Source organism: Canis lupus, chromosome 2 (genome assembly GCF_003254725.2).
Source record: "Canis lupus dingo isolate Sandy chromosome 2, ASM325472v2, whole genome shotgun sequence".
NCBI lineage: Eukaryota > Metazoa > Chordata > Mammalia > Carnivora > Canidae > Canis > Canis lupus.
In genome coordinates, this window is record NC_064244.1 from 34951893 (window position 1) to 34974004 (window position 22112).

Here is a 22112-nt window from a genome sequence, read left to right on the forward strand (position 1 = left end):
CAGCAATTTCTTAATTTTATACCTCTAAGCATCTCCCTCCTTTAAGTGTCATTTTCATTTAGATATTAGTGAAAGGATAGATTAGAACTGTGAAATGTGGAGCATTTGGCTGCTCAGTGGGTAGAGTATGCAACTCTCGATCTTAGAGTCATGAGTTCGGGCCTCGTGTTGGGGTAGAGATTACTTCTTTTTTTTCTTTTTTTAATTTTAAAGATTTTATTTATTTATTCATGAGAGACAGAGAGAGAGAAGCAGAGAAACAGGCAGAGGGAGAAGTTGGCTCCATACAGGGAGCCTGATGTGGGACTTGATCCCAGGTCTCCAGGATCATGCCCTGGGCTGAAGGCAGGCACTAAACCACTGAACCACCCAGGCTGCCCTATTTTTTATTTTTCTAACTAGGTTCCACACCCATGGTGAAGCCCAACACAGGGCTCGAACTCACAATCCTGAGATCAGGACCAGAGCTGAAATCAAGAGTAGGCCGCTTAATGGACTGAGTCATTGAGATGCTCTAGATGATGACTTAAAAAAAAAGAACTGAAATGAAAGGCAATTGTATAAAATCATATTATTCTGTCGTATGATGCTGTTATTGATTCTAGCTTGACTTTTTAAATTTCCTCTTTTCTACTTTGAAATTTTCTTTTTTCTGAAAATTAAACAGTGACAATTTATAAATACTGGAGGAAATTTAACTTTTAGGTATAATTTTAATAGGGATAGTTTCTCAATTGGATTGGTGTATTTCACATATTTTGTTGTTGCAGTTTTTGAGAGGCACCAGCAGTAACTATGTGATTCCTTTGGCATACTTCTTTGATTACCAAAAATATTGGCCATTATTTCATTCATCTTTAAGTAGGTTGAAGGAATAATTTTAGTAATTTCTAAATTTTGGGGTACCTGGGTGGCTCAGTTGGTTGAGCATCTGCCTTCAGCTTGGTCATGATCCCAAGGTCCTGGGATGGAGCCCCACATCATGCTGAGCAGGGAGTCTGCTTCTCCCTCTTCTCCTGGTTCATGCTATCTCTTGCTATCTGTGTCACTATCTCTTTCTCTAAGTAAATAAATCATTTAACTAAATAATAATTTCTAAATTTCCTATTATGGCATCACAATGAAATCCTTCTTGATTTCTAAGGAAAATATAAGTTTCAAAACCTTTCCTTTCGCATCATGAGAGTGACTTATAAATGTTGGGTAACTTGGATTCTGTATTGATACAATTTATGCTACGTAGTAAGTAAGCCTCATCGTTGCTCCTGAAAATTGCTCTCAGTTAGCTTTGAGATGGCTCTGGGATGATCTGATATGGGGAAAATATTTTGCATGCAAGGGATATACAACACTTTTGTTCTTTGTGCCTTCCTTTAGTTCTGTGAGTTAACTAAGAATTTGTGAATGTCTAGGGCTACACAAATTAGTGCTCTTTAGATAGCCAGGAATTGTAGTAATAGATTGTGGACTATGCTTCAATTCAACTTAAGAAGGAGCATTTTAGTTTCTAAATGCTTTTTGTCTTTGTGGGAAACTGTGAGATACATGGAAAAATAGAATGTCATGTGATACAATTAGCTGACAGGGGGAAAGGAGAGAGAGGAAATATTGAGATTCTGAGGAGAGATTAAAATACTGAAGCCGGGGCACCTGCGTGGCTCAATAGGTTAAGCATCTGCCTTTGGCTCAGATCATGATCCCAGAGTCCTGGGATCAAGTCCAGAATTGGGCTCCCTGCTTAGCAGGGAGTCAACTTCACCCTCTTCCTCTGCCTGCCACTCCTACTGCTGTTCTGTCTCTCTCTCTCTCTCTCTCAAATAAATAAATAAATGAAGTCTTTTTAAAAATAAATAAAATACTGAAAAAAAAATAAAATAAAAAAAGAAAAAAAATAAAATAAAATACTGAAGCTTTAAAATAAAATTTGGAAATATCAATTGGCCTGAAACTGCATCAAGCATATTTGGATGCTGGCATTAGGAATATATTCCAGAATCAGAGTGATACATATTTTAAATGTCTAGGAGAACAGTAGATAATTGTTACACTAATATCACACAGGAAATGTATTTTTATTTGAGTAGCCACTTGATTTATTTTAGAAAATAGTATTTCTGGTTAAGTAAATTATTGTGCAACCATATGATGGAAGAAATAAATGAGAAAGCCCTTTATGTACTGATACGAAATAATTTCATGATATAATGAGTGAAAATGCAGAATATGTTATATTGTATACTTACATTTATGTATTAAAGGGGGGAGAACATTTATAAAAATCTGCACTATACAAAACATCTCTCTGGAATGGTACACAAAAAAAAGTAACACTTATTTCTCCTGGAACAAATGAGTTCATGAAAGCAGAGGAGAAAATGTTCTGCATATACCTTTTCAATTTGGAACTATATGGATATATACCATTTTAAAAATTAATAAATACTCTCAGTAAATTAAAAAAAATGTATTTCGCAAAACATTTACAAGAAATTGGTGCACTTCCACGAGAAGACCTCTGGGTGTCGGTGTAGGTCAAAAAAGTGAGAGAAGATGCATTTGGGAGCCTCTTAGAGGGTAACTTCCTGCTCAAACCAGCCATATAGAGGAGACCAGTAAAGATTCAGATACGGAAAACAAAAACAGAAAGAGAGACCCTACCCGGCATTTTGCCATCCACAGAGGGCTTATTTCTCCTCTTGACCAAAAAGCAGAGCCACGGTGGAGAAAGAGGATGAGGCCGAGAGCAGAGTGGAGCAGCCCAGCGCGGTGGCGGCAGGTATTGTTGCCCTTCCTGATGTCTTTGTTCTGCGGGGCTCTCCCGGATCAGATCCGCTATTCAATTCCTGAAGAGCTGGCCAAAAACTCGGTGGTAGGAAACCTCGCCAAGGATCTGGGGCTCAGTGTCCGGGACTTGCCAGCCCGGAAACTGCGTGTTAGCGCGGAGAAAGAATATTTCACTGTAAATCCTGAAAGTGGGGACTTACTTGTGAGTGACAGAATAGATCGAGAGCAGATATGCGGAAAGAAGTCTCTGTGTATTCTGGATTTCGATACTGTCGCTGAAAACCCACTAAATATCTTTCACGTAGCAGTACTAGTGCAGGATATAAATGACAACACCCCAGTATTCAAACATAATAAGATTGATTTAAAAATTGGAGAATCCACCAAGCCAGGTAAAACATTTCCACTAGACCCGGCCCTGGATTCAGATGCTGGTCCTAACTCACTGCAAAGATACCATCTTAATGACAATGAGCACTTTGATCTCTCAGAGAAACAGACTCCAAATGGACATAAATATCCTGAGTTGATTCTGAAACATTTTCTAGACAGAGAAAAACAGAGTTTCCATCAATTGGTTCTAACAGCTGTGGACGGTGGGGACCCACCCCAGAGCGGCACCACCCAGATCCAAATTCAAGTGACCGATGCTAATGATAACCCTCCAGTGTTCAACCAAGACATCTACAAGGTCAGCCTGCAGGAAGGTGTGCCCCGGGGCTTCTCTGTGCTTCGGGTAACAGCCACTGACCAGGATGAGGGTGTCAACGCAGAGATCACCTACTCCTTTCATAATGTGGATGAACTAGTGGAACAGTTTTTTAACTTAGATAAAACAACAGGAGAAATCACGACAAAGGATTATTTTGATTTTGAAACTGCTAATAGTTACACTCTCAGTGTAGAAGCAAAAGATCCTGGAGATCTAGCAGCCCACTGCAGTATCCAAGTTGAAATTCTCGATGAAAATGATTGTGCACCTGAAGTGATGATGACTTCAATATTTACTCCTCTACCAGAAGATTCGCCACCAGGAACTGTGGTCGCCTTGATAAAAACAAGGGATAGAGACTCTGGAGAAAATGGAGAAGTTTACTGCAGCATCTTGGGAAAGGCCGACTTTATACTGAATTCTTACTCAAAGAACTATTACAAGCTAGTGACAGATGGTCCCCTGGACCGGGAGGAGATTCCGGAATACAACATCAGTGTAATGGCCACCGACAGGGGAAAGCCGCCCCTCTCTTCTAGTATAAGCATCACTCTGCACATTGCGGATGTCAACGACAACGCGCCAGTTTTCCAGCAGGCCTCCTACGTGGTCCACGTGGCCGAAAACAACCCTCCTGGAGCCTCCATCGCCCAAGTCAGCGCCTCCGACCCCGACCTGGGGCCCAACGGCCGCGTCTCCTACTCCATCGTGGCCAGCGACCTGGAGCCACGGGCGCTGGCGTCCTACGTGTCGGTGAGCGCGCAGAGCGGCGTGGTGTTCGCGCAGCGCGCCTTCGACCACGAGCAGCTGCGCGCCTTCGAGCTGACCCTGCAGGCCCGCGACCAGGGCTCGCCCGCGCTCAGCGCCAACGTGAGCCTGCGCGTGTTGGTGGGCGACCGCAACGACAACGCGCCGCGGGTGCTGTACCCGGCGCTGGGGCCCGACGGCTCGGCGCTCTTCGACACGGTGCCGCGCGCCGCGCAGCCCGGCTACCTGGTCACCAAGGTGGTGGCGGTGGACGCCGACTCGGGACACAATGCCTGGCTGTCATACCACGTGCTGCAGGCCAGCGAGCCGGGACTCTTCAGCCTGGGGCTGCGCACGGGCGAGGTGCGCACGGCGCGTGCTTTGGGCGACAGGGACGCGGCCCGCCAGCGCCTGCTGGTCGCTGTGCGGGATGGGGGACAGCCGCCCCTCTCGGCCACAGCCACGCTGCTCCTGGTTTTCGCTGACAGCTTGCAGGAGGCGCTGCCAGACGTCAGCGAGCGCCAGGCGCCCGCTGATCCCCAGGCTGAGCTGCAGTTCTACCTGGTGGTGGCTTTGGCCTTGATCTCCGTGCTCTTCCTCCTCGCGGTGATTCTGGCGGTTGCCCTGCGCCTGGGACGCTCCTCCAGCCCCACCACCTGGGGCTGCCTTCAGCCTGGTCTGTGTGTCAAGTCCGGACCTGTGGTTCCTCCCAACTGTAGCGAAGGGACTTTGCCTTATTCCTACAATCTGTGCATTGCCTCACAATCAGCTAAGACAGAGTTTAATTTTCTTAATGTCACCCCAGAAGTGACTCCCTCTCAGGATCTCCTCTGTGAAGATGCCTCTTGGGTACCAAATACAAATCATGAAGGTTTACCATTTACATCAGATATTATTTTAAAGGTGAGCTTTAATTTACTTATTTTTACTTTGGTTGTCAATGTTTGTTAGCAAATCACCCAACTGCAGTAGAAGTCTATTTCGTATTTTGTCTTGTGGGTTCAATTTAGGAGTTTTCTGCCTCAATTATCTTAATCTAGCCTAACTAAATCTTTGACACAGGTTTTTCTATCTGATGTATGAGATTTATTTGTCCATAATTACAAGCCTGTACTACCTGAAATATTTCTCTTTCTTTTTTTAAAAAAGATTTTATTTATTCATGAGAGAGAGAGGCAGAGACACAGGCAGGGGAGAAGCAGACTCCATGCAGGGAGCCTGATGTGGGACTCCAGGATCACACCCTGGGCCGAAGGCAGGCGCTAAACCTCTGAGCCACCCAGGGATCCCCAATATTTCTCTTTCTTCTTAATTTCTATATTCCTTTCCTATGAAATTTCTTTACTATTGGGACCTTACGCTATTACTTTCACCTTCAGGGTCTTCATTACTCAAATTTTAGTTTTACTTCCTCTTAAAATTATAGCATTTCAGGGATCCCTGGGTGGCACAGCGGTTTAGCGCCTGCCTTTGGCCCAGGGCGTGATCCTGGAGACCCGGGATCGAGTCCCACGTCGGGCTCCCGGTGCATGGAGCCTGCTTCTCCCTCTGCCTGTGTCTCTGCCTCTCTCTCTCTCTCTCTCTGTGACTATCATAAATTAAAAAAATATATAGCATTTCAGAGTAAAGAGAGCTCTCTATGTTGCTAGCTTGAGATAACTGAGAACAAAAAAAAGGAAGGAAGGAAGGAGAAAGAAAGAAAGAAAAAAGAAAGAAGAAAGAAAGAAAGAAAGAAAGAAAGAAAGAAAGAAAGAAAGAAAGAAAGAAAGAAAGAAAGAAATTACCCAGTGTGGTGGTTGCCAACAGCAAGGGACAGGTAGGACTGAATTGTAGACCAGCATTCTAAGTGTCTTTTCAAGCTAAGCGTCCTGAGATCTCAGATCTGTTTTTAAAGGATGGGCAACATTTGAGGCCTGCAGTGCCTATTTTATGAGTGTATTTATTAAATGTGAGAAATCTTTCTCATTCATCCAAATAGCTTTTGTGAAAAATTGCACATTGATAAAAGTTTTGCAAACTGTGCTTACATTGTTTACTTAAATTTTTCTTTTTGAATTTTCTAATTATAGATATAAATGTCTTCATTTTCTTTTTCTTTTTTTATAAATTTATTTTTTATTGGTGTTCAACTTCCAACATATAGAATAACACCCAGCATTTTCTTTTTCTATGTAGGTGTCATTAGGTAAAAAATGCTTTTCTCACTTAATGGACTCTCTGAAATACCCTTTTTTCCCAATCATGAGGCGTTTTTTTCCCCTTCTACCATATAAAGGTGATAACATTAAATATCTCTCTCAATATAGGAAGACCACTCACTGCCTGCTCACTGAGTATCTGGGCATGTTTTTTGGCATAGGTAATGAACTAAAGCCCTTTCCTTCAGTCACTATACGGATTTCTCCAAGATCTGTCACTGTAAAATGCCTAACTCCAGTTTATACATGGTAATAGGAAAATATAGATAATGCAAAGTTAACCCAACTCGAACTCTTAGTCTGATGTGGTTTAACTTTCAAATTCTTAGTGTGAAAATCTGGGAACTTTCTCAAAGACCTCACAAATAACAAAATTGCCTCTTTATTTTTTTCTGTTTATGACAGCTAATACAATTTGCTTGAATTAGCAGGCGTTTTTGCACAAGTGCAATGAGAGTTAGGTTTCTTTCCTTGACATTCTTATGCACAATGGGCACATTTTCATTAATATACCCGAAATAAAAATATGAAATTTTAAAACCTACAAAACTAAGAATTCCAGTGTCCTAATATAATGAACTCAGCATAGGTAGGAGGTAAATAAAGAACATAGGCTCAATGGCACTTAAATAAAACTTTTCTAAGGAAATAAAAATCTAATAATTATATTGATTTTAAGGTTTGTTGAAGACTTTTGCCATTTCAGAATTAAATATAAACAGTGTCACTTGATAATAAGTTAAAGATACAGCAAAATTATTAGAAACAAAATATGATTAAACATTTATGAAATAAAACGGAATTGGTGTAGTAACTGGTTAGGACTCTGAGTGTCGCTGTTCACCAAAGTGGAAGAGCTGCTTGCTGATACGACCTGACTCTCAGCTCCTTCCGCATTAAACAAACAGACCCAAGAAGTTTTTGGGAATAGCCTCGCATTTGTGTCAAGTAATATGCTCCTTTTGGCTTGAAAGAAAGAAGGAAACAGCAGACTGGAATTAGGACTAAGAAAACTGGTCGGAGAGAAAGCAATGGCGGATCCACTGAGGGGTTGGTGCTGCATAGAGCCGCTCTTGCTCTTCCTGTTCCTGGAGACACTGTGGGGAGTCAGAGCCGCGCAGATCCACTACTCGGTGCTGGAAGAGCTGGACAAAGGATCCTTCGTGGGCAACATCGCCAAGGACCTGGGGCTGGAGCCCCGGGAGCTGGCGGAGCGCGGAGCCCGCATCGTCTCCAGAGGTAGGACACAGCTTTTCGCTCTGAACCCAATAAGCGGCAGCTTGGTCACTGTGGACAGGATAGACCGAGAGGAGCTCTGCGCTCAGAGCATGCCGTGTTTGGTGAGTTTTAACATCTTGGTTGAGAATAATATGAAAATTTATGGAGTAGAAATAGAAATAATAGATATTAATGACAACTTTCCGCGATTCCGGGATGAGGAAGTAAAAGTAAAAATTAATGAAAATGCGGCTACTGGAACGCGATTAGCACTTCCCTTCGCTCGAGATGCTGATGTGAGTGTGAACTCCCTCCAGAGTTATCAACTCAGCCCCAATATCCATTTCTCTCTGGAAGAGAAAAGCGGAGATGATGGACAAAAATACCCAGAACTGGTACTGGAGAAGCCCTTGGACCGCGAGAAAGTAGCTGCCCACAACCTGCTCCTCACAGCTTTAGATGGTGGGGACCCCATACTCTCTAGTACTATGCACATACGAGTGATGGTCCTTGATGCAAATGATAATGCACCCTTGTTCTCTCTACCTGAGTACAGAGTGAGTGTACCAGAGAACATACCGGTAGGCACTCGGCTGCTTATGCTAACTGCCACAGATCCAGATGAGGGAATAAATGGGGAATTAACTTACTCTTTTCACAATGAAGACGACAAAATTTCAAAGACTTTCCAACTTGATTCGAAACTGGGTGAAATCTTGACTCTGCAATCACTGGATTATGAAGAATCCAGATTCTACCTCATGGAAGTGATAGCTCAGGATGGAGGTGCTCTTCTTGCCAGTGCTAAGGTGCTGATCACAGTACAAGACGTGAATGACAATGTCCCAGAAGTGATCCTCACCTCTCGTGCTAGTTCTGTTTCTGAGGACTGTCCTCCTGGAACCATAATTGCACTGTTTAGTGTACATGATGGTGATTCTGGAGAGAATGGAGAGATCCTATGTTCTATCCCTAGGAACTTGCCTTTTAAATTGGAAAAGTCAGTTGATAATTACTATCACTTATTGACCACAAAAGCCCTGGACCGAGAAGAGATCTCAAATTATAACATCACAGTCATGGTCATTGACTGTGGAAACCCACCCCTATCTACAGAAAGCTACATTTACCTTAATGTGGCAGACATCAATGACAACCCTCCCATCTTTCCTCACACCCCATACTCCACCTACATCCTGGAAAACAATCCCAGAGGCATCTCAGTCTTATCTGTGACTGCGCAGGACCCCGACAGCGGCAACAATGCCAAAGTCACTTATTCTCTGGCCGAGGACACATTTCAAGGAATACCTCTATCCTCCTATGTCTCCATCAATTCCAACACAGGCGTCCTGTATGCTCTGGACTCTTTTGACTATGAGCAGGTTAAAGACCTGCAGCTGTGGGTAATGGCCAGTGACAATGGAGACCCTCCACTTAGTAGCAACATATCACTGAGGCTGTTCGTGCTGGATCAGAATGACAATGTGCCTGAAATCCTGTACCCCAGCATTCCCACGGATGGCTCCACAGGCGTGGAGCTGGCGCCCCGTTCCGCAGAGCCCGGCTACCTGGTCACCAAGGTGGTGGCAGTGGACAGAGACTCTGGCCAGAATGCCTGGCTGTCCTACCACCTGCTCAAGGCCAGCGAACCTGGGCTCTTCCAGGTGGGGCTGCACACGGGAGAGGTGCGCACAGCGCGGGCCCTGCTGGACAGAGACGCGCTCAAGCAGAGCCTGGTGGTGGCGGTGCAGGACCACGGCCAGCCCCCTCTCTCGGCCACCGTCACGCTCACTGTGGCCATTGCTGACAGCATCCCAGATGTCCTGGCTGACTTGGGCAGCCTGGAAGCCCCACGTGACTCCCAAGCTTCAGACCTCACGCTGTACCTGGTGGTGGCCGTGGCCGCAGTCTCCTGCGTCTTCCTCGCCTTTGTCATCGTGCTGCTGGCGCTCAGGCTGAGGCGCTGGCACGCGTCGCGTCTGCTCCAGGCTGCAGGAGGAGGGCTGCTGGGCGCGCCGGCCTCGGCCTCGCAGTTTGTGGGCGTGGACGGGGTGCGGGCGTTCCTGCAGACCTATTCTCACGAGGTGTCCCTGACCGCGGGCTCGCGGGAGAGTCACGTGATCTTCCCGCAGCCCAACTATGTGGACACGCTCCTCAGCCAGGAGAGCTGTGGGAAAAGCGAGCCTCTTCTGATATCTGAGGAGATCAATGTAAATGAAGAACTAGGAGTTGTTCAGGTGAGATTCTTTTTCAGTATGCTTGCTTGTAGCTTTTTTTTTTTCATTTGTTTCCTTAATCTGTTTTCTGCCACATTCGAAACTGATTAATTATGGAAATATTGAATCGTATGTTTCATTCAGAGATCAAGTTGATCTAATTGGGTGATTGATGCTATCTCCGTTTGCTTTCAGGTTATATTTTGGGTTTAAAGCCTTCTTTTTTCAATACGTAAAATTTTAGACAATCTAGCTGATACCCATAGGCTTAAAAGAAAGTGGTTAAACACAATCATCTTACCCAAAGACTTTCTTACACTAGAATTGTTATTATGTTAATAGAAGAGTTGTTTGGTTAGTCCAAGTTGTTATATGTAATATTCTCTTTTGGATATTTGTGTAAACACCAATAGCGAATAGGTTTTGGAAAGGATGGTATACAGCACTGATATTTTAGTATACCTTCACTTTGCATAAGGAAATAATTTATAGTATTTTCATAAATCAATGGAAGAATATAGAAAACTTCTACATGATAAAAATCAGAAAAACAGATTAAATTTATAGTCTATGGCATTCTCAAGTCTGAGAACTTTGGGTTAACCTATGTAATTACTGGACACCCATATTTGTTGAAAGAAGAAATCAGTGAGAAGGAACCTTAAAACTACTTTATTCAGTGTGCATAGGTGGCTCAGTCAGCTAAGCATGGGACTCTTGATTTGGGCTCAGGTCATGGTCCTCAGGGTGTTGGGGTAGAGTCCCAAATGGGGCTTCTGGCTCAGTGCAGAGTCTCCTTGAGATTTCCTTCCTTATTCCTCTGCCCTTTACACCTCCACCCCCACATGCATTCTCTAAAAAGAAATAAATATTTTTTTTAAAAAAACTATACTTTATTCTGTGGTGCAGTTTAAAATCTCCAAAGAATTAGATTCTGCTACATGCATTAATACAAATATGCCACACACCTGGCATCTTCTGGTTACAGATAACCCTTCCCTTTTCAGAGTCAGTATCTACTTGAATGTTTGCACCTATGCACGCGTCAGTAAAATTCTGCTTTATCACTAGAGCCTAAGATTTGTACTTGGAAAATCAATTCAACATAAAAATTGTTTGAAACTTTAAAATTCATTTCTCAGGGGTATGCTCTTCTTAAATTAATAATTTTTCTTAATTAAATGCAAGTCTATGGGTCTCAGATTTCTTGAGTGTGTGTTATGTAATGGAAGAACTGCTCCCTGCATTTTTGGTATCTAATCTACTATAGATGATTTTCAGATGCTTCATTTTAAGATTTTCAATCATCCAAATATTGTACTTTCAACAGCTTCTTCAGTTGCAAAGTGTGACTAAATAGGAGAAACGGCAATAAAATATTATGAATGGGATGGTAGGCTACATCACCTGACCAAACAAATGGTTTATTGTTACATGTGGGAACCACTTGATTTTTGTTTCTTAAATAATTATTTCAAAAAAATAATTATTTCAAGGTGATCCAATATTTGTATATTGAAGGGGATCCAATTATATCTATATATGGTTAATTCTGATTGCAGTGTAAAATGTGCAGACCCACTGAATACTGAATGCATCCAAAGAGTAGTGAGAATTTGTGTGATGGAGATTGGTATCACTCACTTCTACATGAAAACTCACTTTTCTATTATATTTTATAATAAATAGTATTTTTATATTTTTCATTATATTTTTAAAATAGATTTTGGATATGAGTTAACGTTTTCGTGCAATGGAAAATACCTCTTAAACCTCTATAAACTTCAATAGATTTTATGTAATAAAATGCTTGATCCAACACTGAGTGTATATACTATCTACACTCGTTTAAATATTTGAATCTTTAGTTTCATATGTGCTCTAAAAAGATAACTCTCCTGTATTAAATGTTCACACCACGTTGGAAAGGCACTTGTTCAGTCATATTTTGGAGCAAAGTTTTGAGTCTATGTTTTTTATGTTTGTATGAAGTAGAGATATCAGTGAGTTTGTCTAGAATCCTGAATATGGTGAGTAGTTTAAGATGTCAAATGCTATTCTACTGTTAGTTCAGCATTGCTACTCACTAAGTTTCAGAATTACAATGTATTGTATAGGCTTTAAAAATTTCTTTATGAAGATTTCTAGTTTTGAAAAAAAGATTTCTAGTTGTGGAAATTGAATCAAAACTGTAAGACACCTATCAGAAACATAAAATTGACATGCTTATTGACAAAGGAAGAATGTCAATAACAAAGGGTTGGAAAAAAAAAACAAAAACAAAGGGTTGGGATAATCTGATAGTAACCTGGGGACCAAGGAAAAGTGGACAACATAGATTACTTTAGAATATATAACTAAGGACTCATACTTTATCTCTAAAATTTAAATAATTTACCGTTGCTAGGCGACTTCAGAAGAAACGATATACAGTTAAAGACAATGGTAATGTAGTGTGAAAAAATAAAATCCGTGGAATAGTTTTTAAATCATGATCGTTTAAAAGTAGACACTTGGAAACCAAGGAAAAGAGAGTTTCTTGCTTCTTACCGTACATCTATTTTATAAGGACAACTATATCTTTTCTTACCTATCAATTATTTTGGGGGTAAAGTGATAATGATAATATATAGGGAAGTAAAACACAGGATAAAACTAAAAGCTATGAGATTTGTAACGTTTATAAGTTAGAAGAAAAGCGAGTGTAATAACCATACATATCAAGCTGATATTTCAAGCATTTTCACATTACAATTTCTGCCATAACCTACTACTTTCATTTGTGTCATTTTCTACATATCATTTCATTTGGTCTTCAGTTTTACTAAGGAACACAGGACAGAAGTTATGACCATTTTATGAAAATGGAAATGAAAACCATGATGATGCCAATAAACATCTTCAGCAAGTTACCTCTGCTCTTTGAGAAGTAAAAATCATTTGATTTAGATGGATAAAGTTCAAGTTCAAATAAAACGACCTGCCAGATTTTAAATATAGTAGATATTTAAAATATTAAAATCCTTGTAAGATGGGAAGAATGAGATCTGTCCTGACACAGAATTTTCTTCTAACCCACTCCATATTTGGAGCTCATTTAGTAACCACTACTGCAGTTTTGCACCCGAGACGCGGGGTGCCGCTGTTGCCTAGTACTGAGCGAAGTATCAGCTTCTCCCGACGCAAAGGAATCGCCTGCCCACCCCGGAATGGCGGTAACTGGGCACTCTCCGATTCTCTCCCGCTGACCTATCTGTTAAACAATCTGCCTGCCAAGACAAATCTAGGAGTTGCTCCTGCTCAAAGAATTCTTGGGATCCTTTGGCAATCGTAGGTCTTTGGCAAAGTCGCACAAAACAGGATGGGAGACCGTTTGGGACAGAAGGACTCCGCCGGGTGGAGACGAATGGCGTTTCTCTTTTGGCTGGTTTTGTTCAGCCCAGTGATACCGGAGCAGATCCGGTACACTATTCCAGAGGAGCTGGCCATGGGCTCTCTGGTGGGGAACCTCGCCAAGGATCTGGGGCTTGGCGTGCAAGATTTGCGTACTCGAAACCTGAGGATTAGTGCACAGAAGAAATTCTTTACAGTAAGTACTGAAAATGGGGACTTACTTGTGAGTCACCGTATAGACAGGGAGCAAATTTGTGGCAAGAAGTCAACATGTGTTCTAGAATTTGAAATGGTCGCTGAAAAGCCTTTGAACTTTTTTCATATAAGTGTGGTAATTCAGGATGTCAATGACAACCCACCAACCTTTAGCCAAAGTATCACTGAACTGGAAATTAGTGAACTGGCCCTAACTGGAGCCACTTTTGCACTGGAATCCGCACAAGATTCAGATGTAGGTGTCAATTCCCTGCAGCAGTACTACCTCAACCCCAACCCACACTTCTCTTTGATTCAGAAGGAGAACCCAGATGGCAGTAGGTATCCAGAACTGGTAGTGAAGACTCCCCTGGACAGGGAAGAGCAGTCCTGCCACCACCTGGTCCTCACCGCTGTGGATGAAGGGGACCCAGCCAGAAGCTGCACTACCCAGATAAGGGTGGTTGTGGCAGATGCAAATGATAACCCACCAGTGTTCACCCAGGATGTGTACAGGGTCAGTGTTCTAGAGAACCTGCCCGTGGGCTCCTCTGTACTGAGTGTGATGGCCACTGACTTGGATGAGGGGGTCAATGCTGAGATCACCTATGCTTTCATCAACATTGGTAATGTAGTGAGACAGCTGTTCAGACTGGACAGTAAAACAGGGGAACTCACCACTGGGGGAGGACTGGACTTTGAAGAGAGAGAGAGCTACACAATTGGGGTGGAAGCAAAGGATGGTGGACGTCACACAGCACACTGTAAAATTCAAATAGATATTCTGGATGAAAATGACAATGCACCTGATGTAATCCTGGATTCTGAATCTAAACATATTCAAGAAGATACTGAGCTGGGGACGGTTGTTGCCCTGATAAAAACACGTGACCTAGATTCAGGATTTAATGGGGAAGTTTTCTGCCAACTAAAAGGAAAGTTCCCATTTAAAATAGTTCAAGATACAAAAAATACATACAAGTTGGTCACAGATGGAGCCTTAGATAGAGAACAGACTCCAGAATATAACGTAACTATCACTGTAACCGACAGGGGAAAGCCGCCCCTCTCTTCTAGTATAAGCATCACTCTGCACATTGCGGATGTCAACGACAACGCGCCAGTTTTCCAGCAGGCCTCCTACGTGGTCCACGTGGCCGAAAACAACCCTCCTGGAGCCTCCATCGCCCAAGTCAGCGCCTCCGACCCCGACCTGGGGCCCAACGGCCGCGTCTCCTACTCCATCGTGGCCAGCGACCTGGAGCCACGGGCGCTGGCGTCCTACGTGTCGGTGAGCGCGCAGAGCGGCGTGGTGTTCGCGCAGCGCGCCTTCGACCACGAGCAGCTGCGCGCCTTCGAGCTGACCCTGCAGGCCCGCGACCAGGGCTCGCCCGCGCTCAGCGCCAACGTGAGCCTGCGCGTGTTGGTGGGCGACCGCAACGACAACGCGCCGCGGGTGCTGTACCCGGCGCTGGGGCCCGACGGCTCGGCGCTCTTCGACACGGTGCCGCGCGCCGCGCAGCCCGGCTACCTGGTCACCAAGGTGGTGGCGGTGGACGCCGACTCGGGACACAATGCCTGGCTGTCATACCACGTGCTGCAGGCCAGCGAGCCGGGACTCTTCAGCCTGGGGCTGCGCACGGGCGAGGTGCGCACGGCGCGTGCTTTGGGCGACAGGGACGCGGCCCGCCAGCGCCTGCTGGTCGCTGTGCGGGATGGGGGACAGCCGCCCCTCTCGGCCACAGCCACGCTGCTCCTGGTTTTCGCTGACAGCTTGCAGGAGGCGCTGCCAGACGTCAGCGAGCGCCAGGCGCCCGCTGATCCCCAGGCTGAGCTGCAGTTCTACCTGGTGGTGGCTTTGGCCTTGATCTCCGTGCTCTTCCTCCTCGCGGTGATTCTGGCGGTTGCCCTGCGCCTGCGACGCTCCTCTAGCTCCACCACCTGGGGCTGCTTTCAGACCAATGTTTGCTCCAAGACTGAATCTGGAGTTATCTCCAGTTACAGCGAAGGGACTTTGCCTTATTCTTACAATCTTTGTGCTGCCTCACATTCCTCAAAGACTGACTTTAAATTTCTCAATATAAAGCCTGAAAATGTTCCACCACAAGATCTTCTCTGTAATGAAGCCTCTTGGTTTGAAAGTACCAGCATTGTAGATTCCCAGATGACTTCTAATTCAGTCAGTTTGCAGCAGGTGAGTTATTTCAAAGCCCTTTATTTCCATAAGCATAGCTAGATGTCAGTAATTGCTATAGAAGTAAAATGTATAGAGGCTATATGCCTTGATTTTATTGTGTTTTGTTGATTTTTCTGGGCATTACTTGGGAAATGCGTTTAGAATTTTTTTGTTCATTTATCTGTGTTGCAGTCTTTCATGGAAAATGGCCTTGTGATGCTGAAATTTTTGTTAAATTTTTTAAGATTTTATTTATTTATGAGAGGCAGAGAGAGAGAGAGAGAGAGAGAGAGAGAGGCAGAGACACAGGCAGAGGCAGAGGGAGAAGTAGGCTCCACACAGGGAGCCTGATGTGGGACTCCATCCCAGGTCTCCAGGATCACACCCTGGGCTGAAGGCGTTGCTAAACCACTGGGCCACTGGGGCTGCCCAATTTTTGTTAAATCTAAAACCATCAGGGTGCCTAGGTGGTTCAGTCAATTGAGCAACTGCCTTAGACTCAGGTTATGATCCCAGGATCCTGAGATTGACCCCTAATTGGTTTCCCTGCTCAACAGGGAGCCTGTTTCTCCCTCTTCCTCTGTAGCTCCCCATTTGTGTACTAGCGTGAGCTCTCTATCTCCCCCTCTCAAATAAATAAATGAAATCTTTTTTGGGATGCCTGGGTGGCTCAGCAGTTGAGCATCTGCCTTTGGCTCAGGGCCTGATCCCAGATTCCCGGGATCAAGCGCTGCATCAGGCTCCTTGCATGGAGCCTGCTTCTCCTCCCTTTGCCTGTGTCTCTGCCTCTCTTTCTGTGTCTCTCATGAATAAATAAATAAAATCTTAAAAAATTTTTTAAATCTAAAAGCATATATCCTGAAACATTTTGATAATTAGTATCACGCGGTCATTGAGAAACATTATCTATATATAATTAAACACAAATGAAGGCAATAAGTGGTTTAGTTTCAATCCAGTTAATCCTAAACTACATATAATATATAAATATAAATTTTTGCCATTGTAGCAAATATATTTTCACGTTTTATTTTAAAACTTTTTTATTCATCTAAGCAAGCTCTACACCCAACAGAGGGCTCAAATTCACGACCCCTGGAGCACCTGGGTGGCTCAGTGGTTGAGTGCCTACTTTCAGCTCAGGGTTGTAATCCCAGGGTTCTGGGATGAAGTCCCGCATTAGGCTCCCCAAGGAGTCCGCAGAGGGAGAACTCTGCCTATGTTTCTGCCTCTCTCTGTGTGTCATAAATAAATAAATAAATAAATAAATAAATAAATAAATAAATAAATAAATACATACATACATACATACATACATACATACAATCTTTTAAAAGAAATTCATGACTCTCAAGATCAAGAGTTGCAGTCTCCACCGACTGGGCAGCCCAAAACCCCCTTTTCATTTTTAAAAAATTATACAGAAATATTGCCTGAGTTAGGTTGTTTGTTAACCTATGCATTAATAAAATAGGTAGTGACATCTAAAAATGACAATACTTGTAACTAACTGGCAGTAGGTGGATAAGTCCAAATGTGTCTTTGGTGCCCTTACTGAAAATGGGACAAAAGAGACTTTTAACTACAGAGAACAAATTGAGGGTTGCTGGAAAGGAGGTGGACAAGGGGGATGGACTAAATGAGTGATGGGTATTAAAGAAGGCACTTGTGATGAGCACAGGGTGTTATATGTAAGTGATGAATCTCTAGATTTTATTCCTGAGACTAATATTACACTATAGGTTAACTAACTAGAATTTAAATAAGAACTTGGATCATAAAGAATGAAAATGGGACAAATATAAATGATGGAATGTGAAAATTCAAGACTTACATGAAAATGTAATCTTATTTCTGTTCTCCAAGGCCCTAGGAGCTATAACACAAAAATAAATGGTAAATTACAGGGAACATATAAAATTATTCAAATATGCTCTTTTATTCTTTTGGGGGAGAGAAACACTATGAGTGACATGTAAGTAGATTTAGCAGAAATAAGGTTTTCTATATGATGGTTTCACAAAAATGGTGCAGTATTAAATTAGAACTCTTAAGTGTCACTGTTCACTAACCCAGGCAAGGAAAGCAATGATAACTCAAGTTATATCCCCCAGCACAGAGATCAGACATGGTTTCACCAGTTGCGCAGAAATTCTAGTCTAAAGCGCTTCTCGGGATCCCTGGGTGGCGCAGCGGTTTGGCGCCTGCCTTTGGCCCCGGGCGCGATCCTGGAGACCCGGGATCGAATCCCACGTCCGGCTCCCTGCATGGAGTCTGCTTCTCCCTCTGCCTGTGTCTCTGCCTCTCTGTCTCTCTCTGTGTGACTATCATGAATAAATAAATAAAATCTTTAAAAAAAATAAAGCACTTCTCATCTGACCTCCACTTGTTTATGGACCTTGGCTTCCAATTCTGAGAAGCACCAAAGTGATTGCAAGCCTGTTCCCCCTACTCAAATCCCAAGGAAGTCCATAAGGAGCCAGTAATGGCTGCTCTGCAAAAGTGCCAGCACCACAGCGTGATAGTGGTGCTCTTCATTCTAGGGACTCTGTGGGAAGCTGAGGCCAGGCAGATCTGTTATTCCATTCCTGAGGAGTTAGACAAAGATTCCTTCATGGGAAACATAGCTGACGATCTGGGGCTGGGGCCCTAGGAGCTGGTGGAGCGTGGAGTCTGAATCATCTCCAGAGGAAGATGTAACTTTTTGCTCTGAACCTGTAAAGCAGCAGCTTGGTCACTGCAGGCAGGATAGACCGTGAGGAGCTCTGTGCCCAGACTGCACCGTGCCTGGTGAGTTTTAGCGTCCTTATTGAGGATAAACTGAATCTTTATTCCATACAAGTGGAAATAGTGGCCATTAATGACAATACACCCTGATTCTTCAGGGAAGAATTGGAAGTGAAAATTCTGGAAAACGCAGTCCCATCCTCTCGTTTTCCACTATTGGAGGTCTATGACTTGGATGTAGGAATGAACTCTCTTCAGGGCTTCAAACTCAGTGAGAATAGTCACTTCTCAGTGGACGTGTGGAGCGAAGCCAGTAGGCCCAAGTATCCAGAGCTGGTGCTGGAGCATGCACTGGATCGGGAGGAACAGGCCATTTATCACTTGGTCCTTACTGCTGTGGATGATGGTGATCCTGTCCACTCAGGCACTGCAAGAATTCTGGTAATTGTCCTAGACGTTAATGACAATGCTCTGGTGTCTACTCAGTCTGTCTACCGTGTGAGCATTCCTGAAAATTTGCCAGTAGGTATGTACCAGTATTGTCGGTAAATGCTACTGATCAGGATGAAGGAGTTCACGCAGAAGTAACGTATTCCTTCCTGAAGGTAACAGAAAAGATCTCAAAGATTTTCTGCTTAAATGTTTCCACTGGAGAACTATCAACTTCTGCAAATCTAGACTATGAGGACTCAAGTTTTTATGAGCTGGATGTTGAAGCCAGGGATCGGCCAGGTCTACTTGACAGAGCAAAAGCCTTAAAAACTATCTTGGATGTAAATGATAATGTACCAGAAGTGGTAGTTACATCCGGAAGCAGATCAGTTGCAGAAAGTACGCCTCCAGGAACAATAATCGCTCTTTTTCAAGTATATGATAGAGACTCTGGACTGAATGGCCTGGTAACATGTACTATCTCTAGAAGTCTGACATTTGAACTGGAAAAATCAGTAGAAAATTATTATCAATTAGTGACAAATACAGTACTAGATGGAGAACAGGTATCCCTGTACAACATCACTATAACCGCTACAGATAAAGGAATTCCACCTTTGTCTACAGAAATACTTACCTACCTAGATGTGGCAGATACCGACAACCCGCCCGCCTTCCCCCAGTCCTCCTATTCTGTCTACATCCCTGAAAACAACCCTAGAGGTGCCTCCATCTTCTCTGTGACTGCACATGATCCAGACAGCCAGGAGAATGCCCATGTCACTACTCCCTGTCTGAAGACACTCTCCAGGAGGCATCTCTATCCTCCTATGTGTCCATCAACTCTGACACCGGTATCCTGTATGCTTTGCACTCCTTTGGCTATGAGCTTTTCTGTGACCTGCAGTTGAGAGTAACTGCACAAGATAGAGGGGACCCACCACTTAACAGCAATGTGACCTTGAGTATATTCGTGCTGGACCACAATGACAACACACCAGAAATCCTGTACCCTTCCCTCCCCAATGATGGTTTCACAAGTGTGGAGCTGGCTCCCCGATATGCAGAGTCTGGCTACCTGGTCACCAAAGTGGTGGCAGTGGACAGAGACTCAGGCCAGAACATCTGGCTGTCCTACCGCCTGCTCAAGGCCAGCGAGCCTGGGCTCTTCGAGGTGGGCTGCACACGGGAGAGGTGTGCACAGCGCGGGCCCTGCTGGACAGAGATGCGCTCAAGCAGAGCCTGGTGGTGGCGGTGCAGGACCACGGCCAGCCCCCTCTCTCGGCCACCGTCACGCTCACCGTGGCTGTGGCGGACAGCATCCCCGACATCTCAGCGGACCTGGGCAGCATCAGGACCTCAGCTGACCCAGACGACTCCGACCTCAGGCTGTACCTGGTGGTGGCTGTGGCCTCAGTCTCCTGCGTCTTCCTTGCCTTTGTCATCGTGCTGCTGGCGCTCAAGCTGAGGCGCTGGCACGCATCACGTCTGCTCCAGGCTGCAGGAGGAGGGCTGCTGGGCGTGCCGGCCTCGGCCTCGCAGTTTGTGGGCGTGGACGGGGTGGGGGCGTTCCTGCAGACCTATTCTCAGGAGGTGTCCCTGACTGCCAGCTCGCAGGGGAGTCATGTGATCTTCCCGCAGCCCAACTATGTGGACAGGCTCCTCAGCCAGGACAGCTGTGAGAAAAACGAGCCTCTTTGATTCAGGAAGACTCGGGGTTTTTTTTTTTTTTTTTTTTTTTTTTTTTAGACTCGGGGTTTTGTAAAGAGGAAGATTCCCTTTTCCAGGTGAGGTTATTCCTTCTATTGGTTTTATTTGAGCAGGAAAGTTTAAAATTTTCTTTGATCTGCTTAGTTTTCTTACTCTTTGCATTGAGTCAGTTTTCAGAAGCTTCATTTTTATATCAGTAGAGCTCTATTAAATCTTAGTACTCTCTAATTTCACGAAAAACTTCTTAATAATGTATGCTGTAGGTTTTCTTTACTTTTCTCCTGCTAACAAGCCATTCATGCCTTGGGTTACGTCTCTTTTGTTAGGGTTTCCCCCACCCCCACCCTCACCCTGCATTGTGACATTTGTAAGATTCTTTTCCTAATGGGGGCACCTGTGTGGCCCAGTCTGGTTAAACTCTTGATTTCAGCTCAAGTCATGGTCTCAAGGTCCTGATCCTAGAGTGAGACTGAGCCAGGAACCCAGGGCTCTGCACTTATAATGGAGCCTGCTTAAGACTCTATTTCTGTACAAATCAAAACCACAATGAGATACCACCTCAAACCAGTGAGAATAGAGGAAATTAATAAGACAGGAAACAACAAATGTTGGAGAGGATGTGAAGAAAGGGGAGCCCTTTTGCACTGTTGGTAGGAATGTAAACTGGTACAGCCACTCTGGAAAACTGCATGGAGGTTCCTCAAAGAGTTAAAAATAGAACTGCCCTGTGACCCAGCAATTGCACTGCTGGGGATTTGCCCCAAAGGTCCAGATGTAGTGAAACACCAGAACACCTGCACCCCAATGTTTATAGCAGCAATGTCCACAGTAGCCAAACTGTGGAAGGAGCTTCGGTGTCCATTGAAATATGAATGGATAAAGAAGATGTGGTATATGTATACAATGAAATATTACTCAGCCATTAGAAATGACAAATACCCACCATTTGCTTCGACGTGGATGGAACTGGAGGGTATTATGCTGAGTGAAATTAGTCAGTCGGAGAAGGACAAACGTTATATGGTCTCATTCATTTGGGGAATATAAAAAATAGTGAAAGGGAGTAAAGGGGAAAGGAGAGAAAATGAGTGAAAATATCAGTGAGGGTGACAGAACATGAGAGACTCCTAACTCTGGGAAACAAACAAGGGGTAGTAGAAGGGGGGGTGGGCAGGGGGATGGGATGACTAGGTGACAGGCACTGAGGGGGGCACTTGACAGGATGAGCACTGAGTGATATGCTATATGTTGGCAAATTGAACTCCAATGTAAAAAAAAGACTCTATTTCCCTTTTCCTCTGCCTCTTCTCCACCCTGCATGCTCTGTCTCTCTGTAAAATAAATAAATAAAATCTTTTTTTTTAAAGATTCTCTTTCTGATGTAAAAAAAAAAAAACCCAACTGAATTGCAGCCTCTTTTAAGAAGATCAAGGTCTCAGTTTTTCCCCAATATTAACTAAAAGGAAGTGTTTTATAAAATAATGGAGATCTAAAAAAATAAAAAATAAAAAAAAATAATGGAGATCTGTGAGAGATATTTCCCTTTTTTCTACATAGCAATCAAAATTATTTTTATGAAAGAGAAAAGTAACTGATGTCTA

General features: G+C 43.8%; 2 protein-coding genes, 1 long non-coding RNA gene and 1 pseudogene across 36 annotated transcripts in view; 2 read left to right on the forward strand and 2 right to left on the reverse strand.

Moving 5' to 3' along the window:
• The window catches only part of LOC112658945 (protocadherin gamma-C5), a 202790-nt gene that overhangs the window by 55323 nt on the left and 125355 nt on the right, over nucleotides 1–22112 (forward strand). For 3 of the 24 annotated variants that reach the window (XM_025445323.3, XM_049097484.1, XM_049097555.1), the window contains exon 1: nucleotides 119–4899. The exons of 12 other annotated variants lie outside the window; for them this stretch is intronic. In XM_025445323.3, coding sequence (XP_025301108.2) covers nucleotides 2732–4899 — 2168 coding nt within the window. In that variant the 5' untranslated portion in view covers nucleotides 119–2731. Of the gene's footprint in view, nucleotides 1–96; nucleotides 4900–5470; nucleotides 9900–12697; nucleotides 12842–13239; nucleotides 15661–22112 lie in introns of those variants that run through there. 9 more of the 24 variants (XM_025445306.3, XM_049097508.1, XM_025445327.3 and 6 more) reach the window with 8 other exon arrangements.
• Nucleotides 1–22112, reverse strand: part of LOC118354098 (uncharacterized) — a 108332-nt gene that overhangs the window by 32866 nt on the left and 53354 nt on the right. Inside the window, exon 1 of one of the 11 annotated variants that reach the window (XM_035713884.2) lies at nucleotides 2659–2798. The exons of 9 other annotated variants lie outside the window; for them this stretch is intronic. The gene's annotated coding sequence lies outside the window, so the exon portion shown is untranslated. Of the gene's footprint in view, nucleotides 1–2658; nucleotides 2799–9690; nucleotides 9830–22112 lie in introns of those variants that run through there. One more of the 11 variants, XR_007404109.1, reaches the window with a different exon arrangement.
• LOC125753098 (uncharacterized) lies at nucleotides 9973–14228 on the reverse strand. Its single transcript, XR_007404118.1, has 2 exons — nucleotides 14145–14228; nucleotides 9973–13434 (listed from the first exon to the last, which is right to left on the reverse strand). It is a non-coding gene; the product is annotated as an uncharacterized LOC125753098 (long non-coding RNA).
• On the forward strand, nucleotides 15671–22109 carry LOC112658950 (protocadherin gamma-A6-like; annotated as a pseudogene).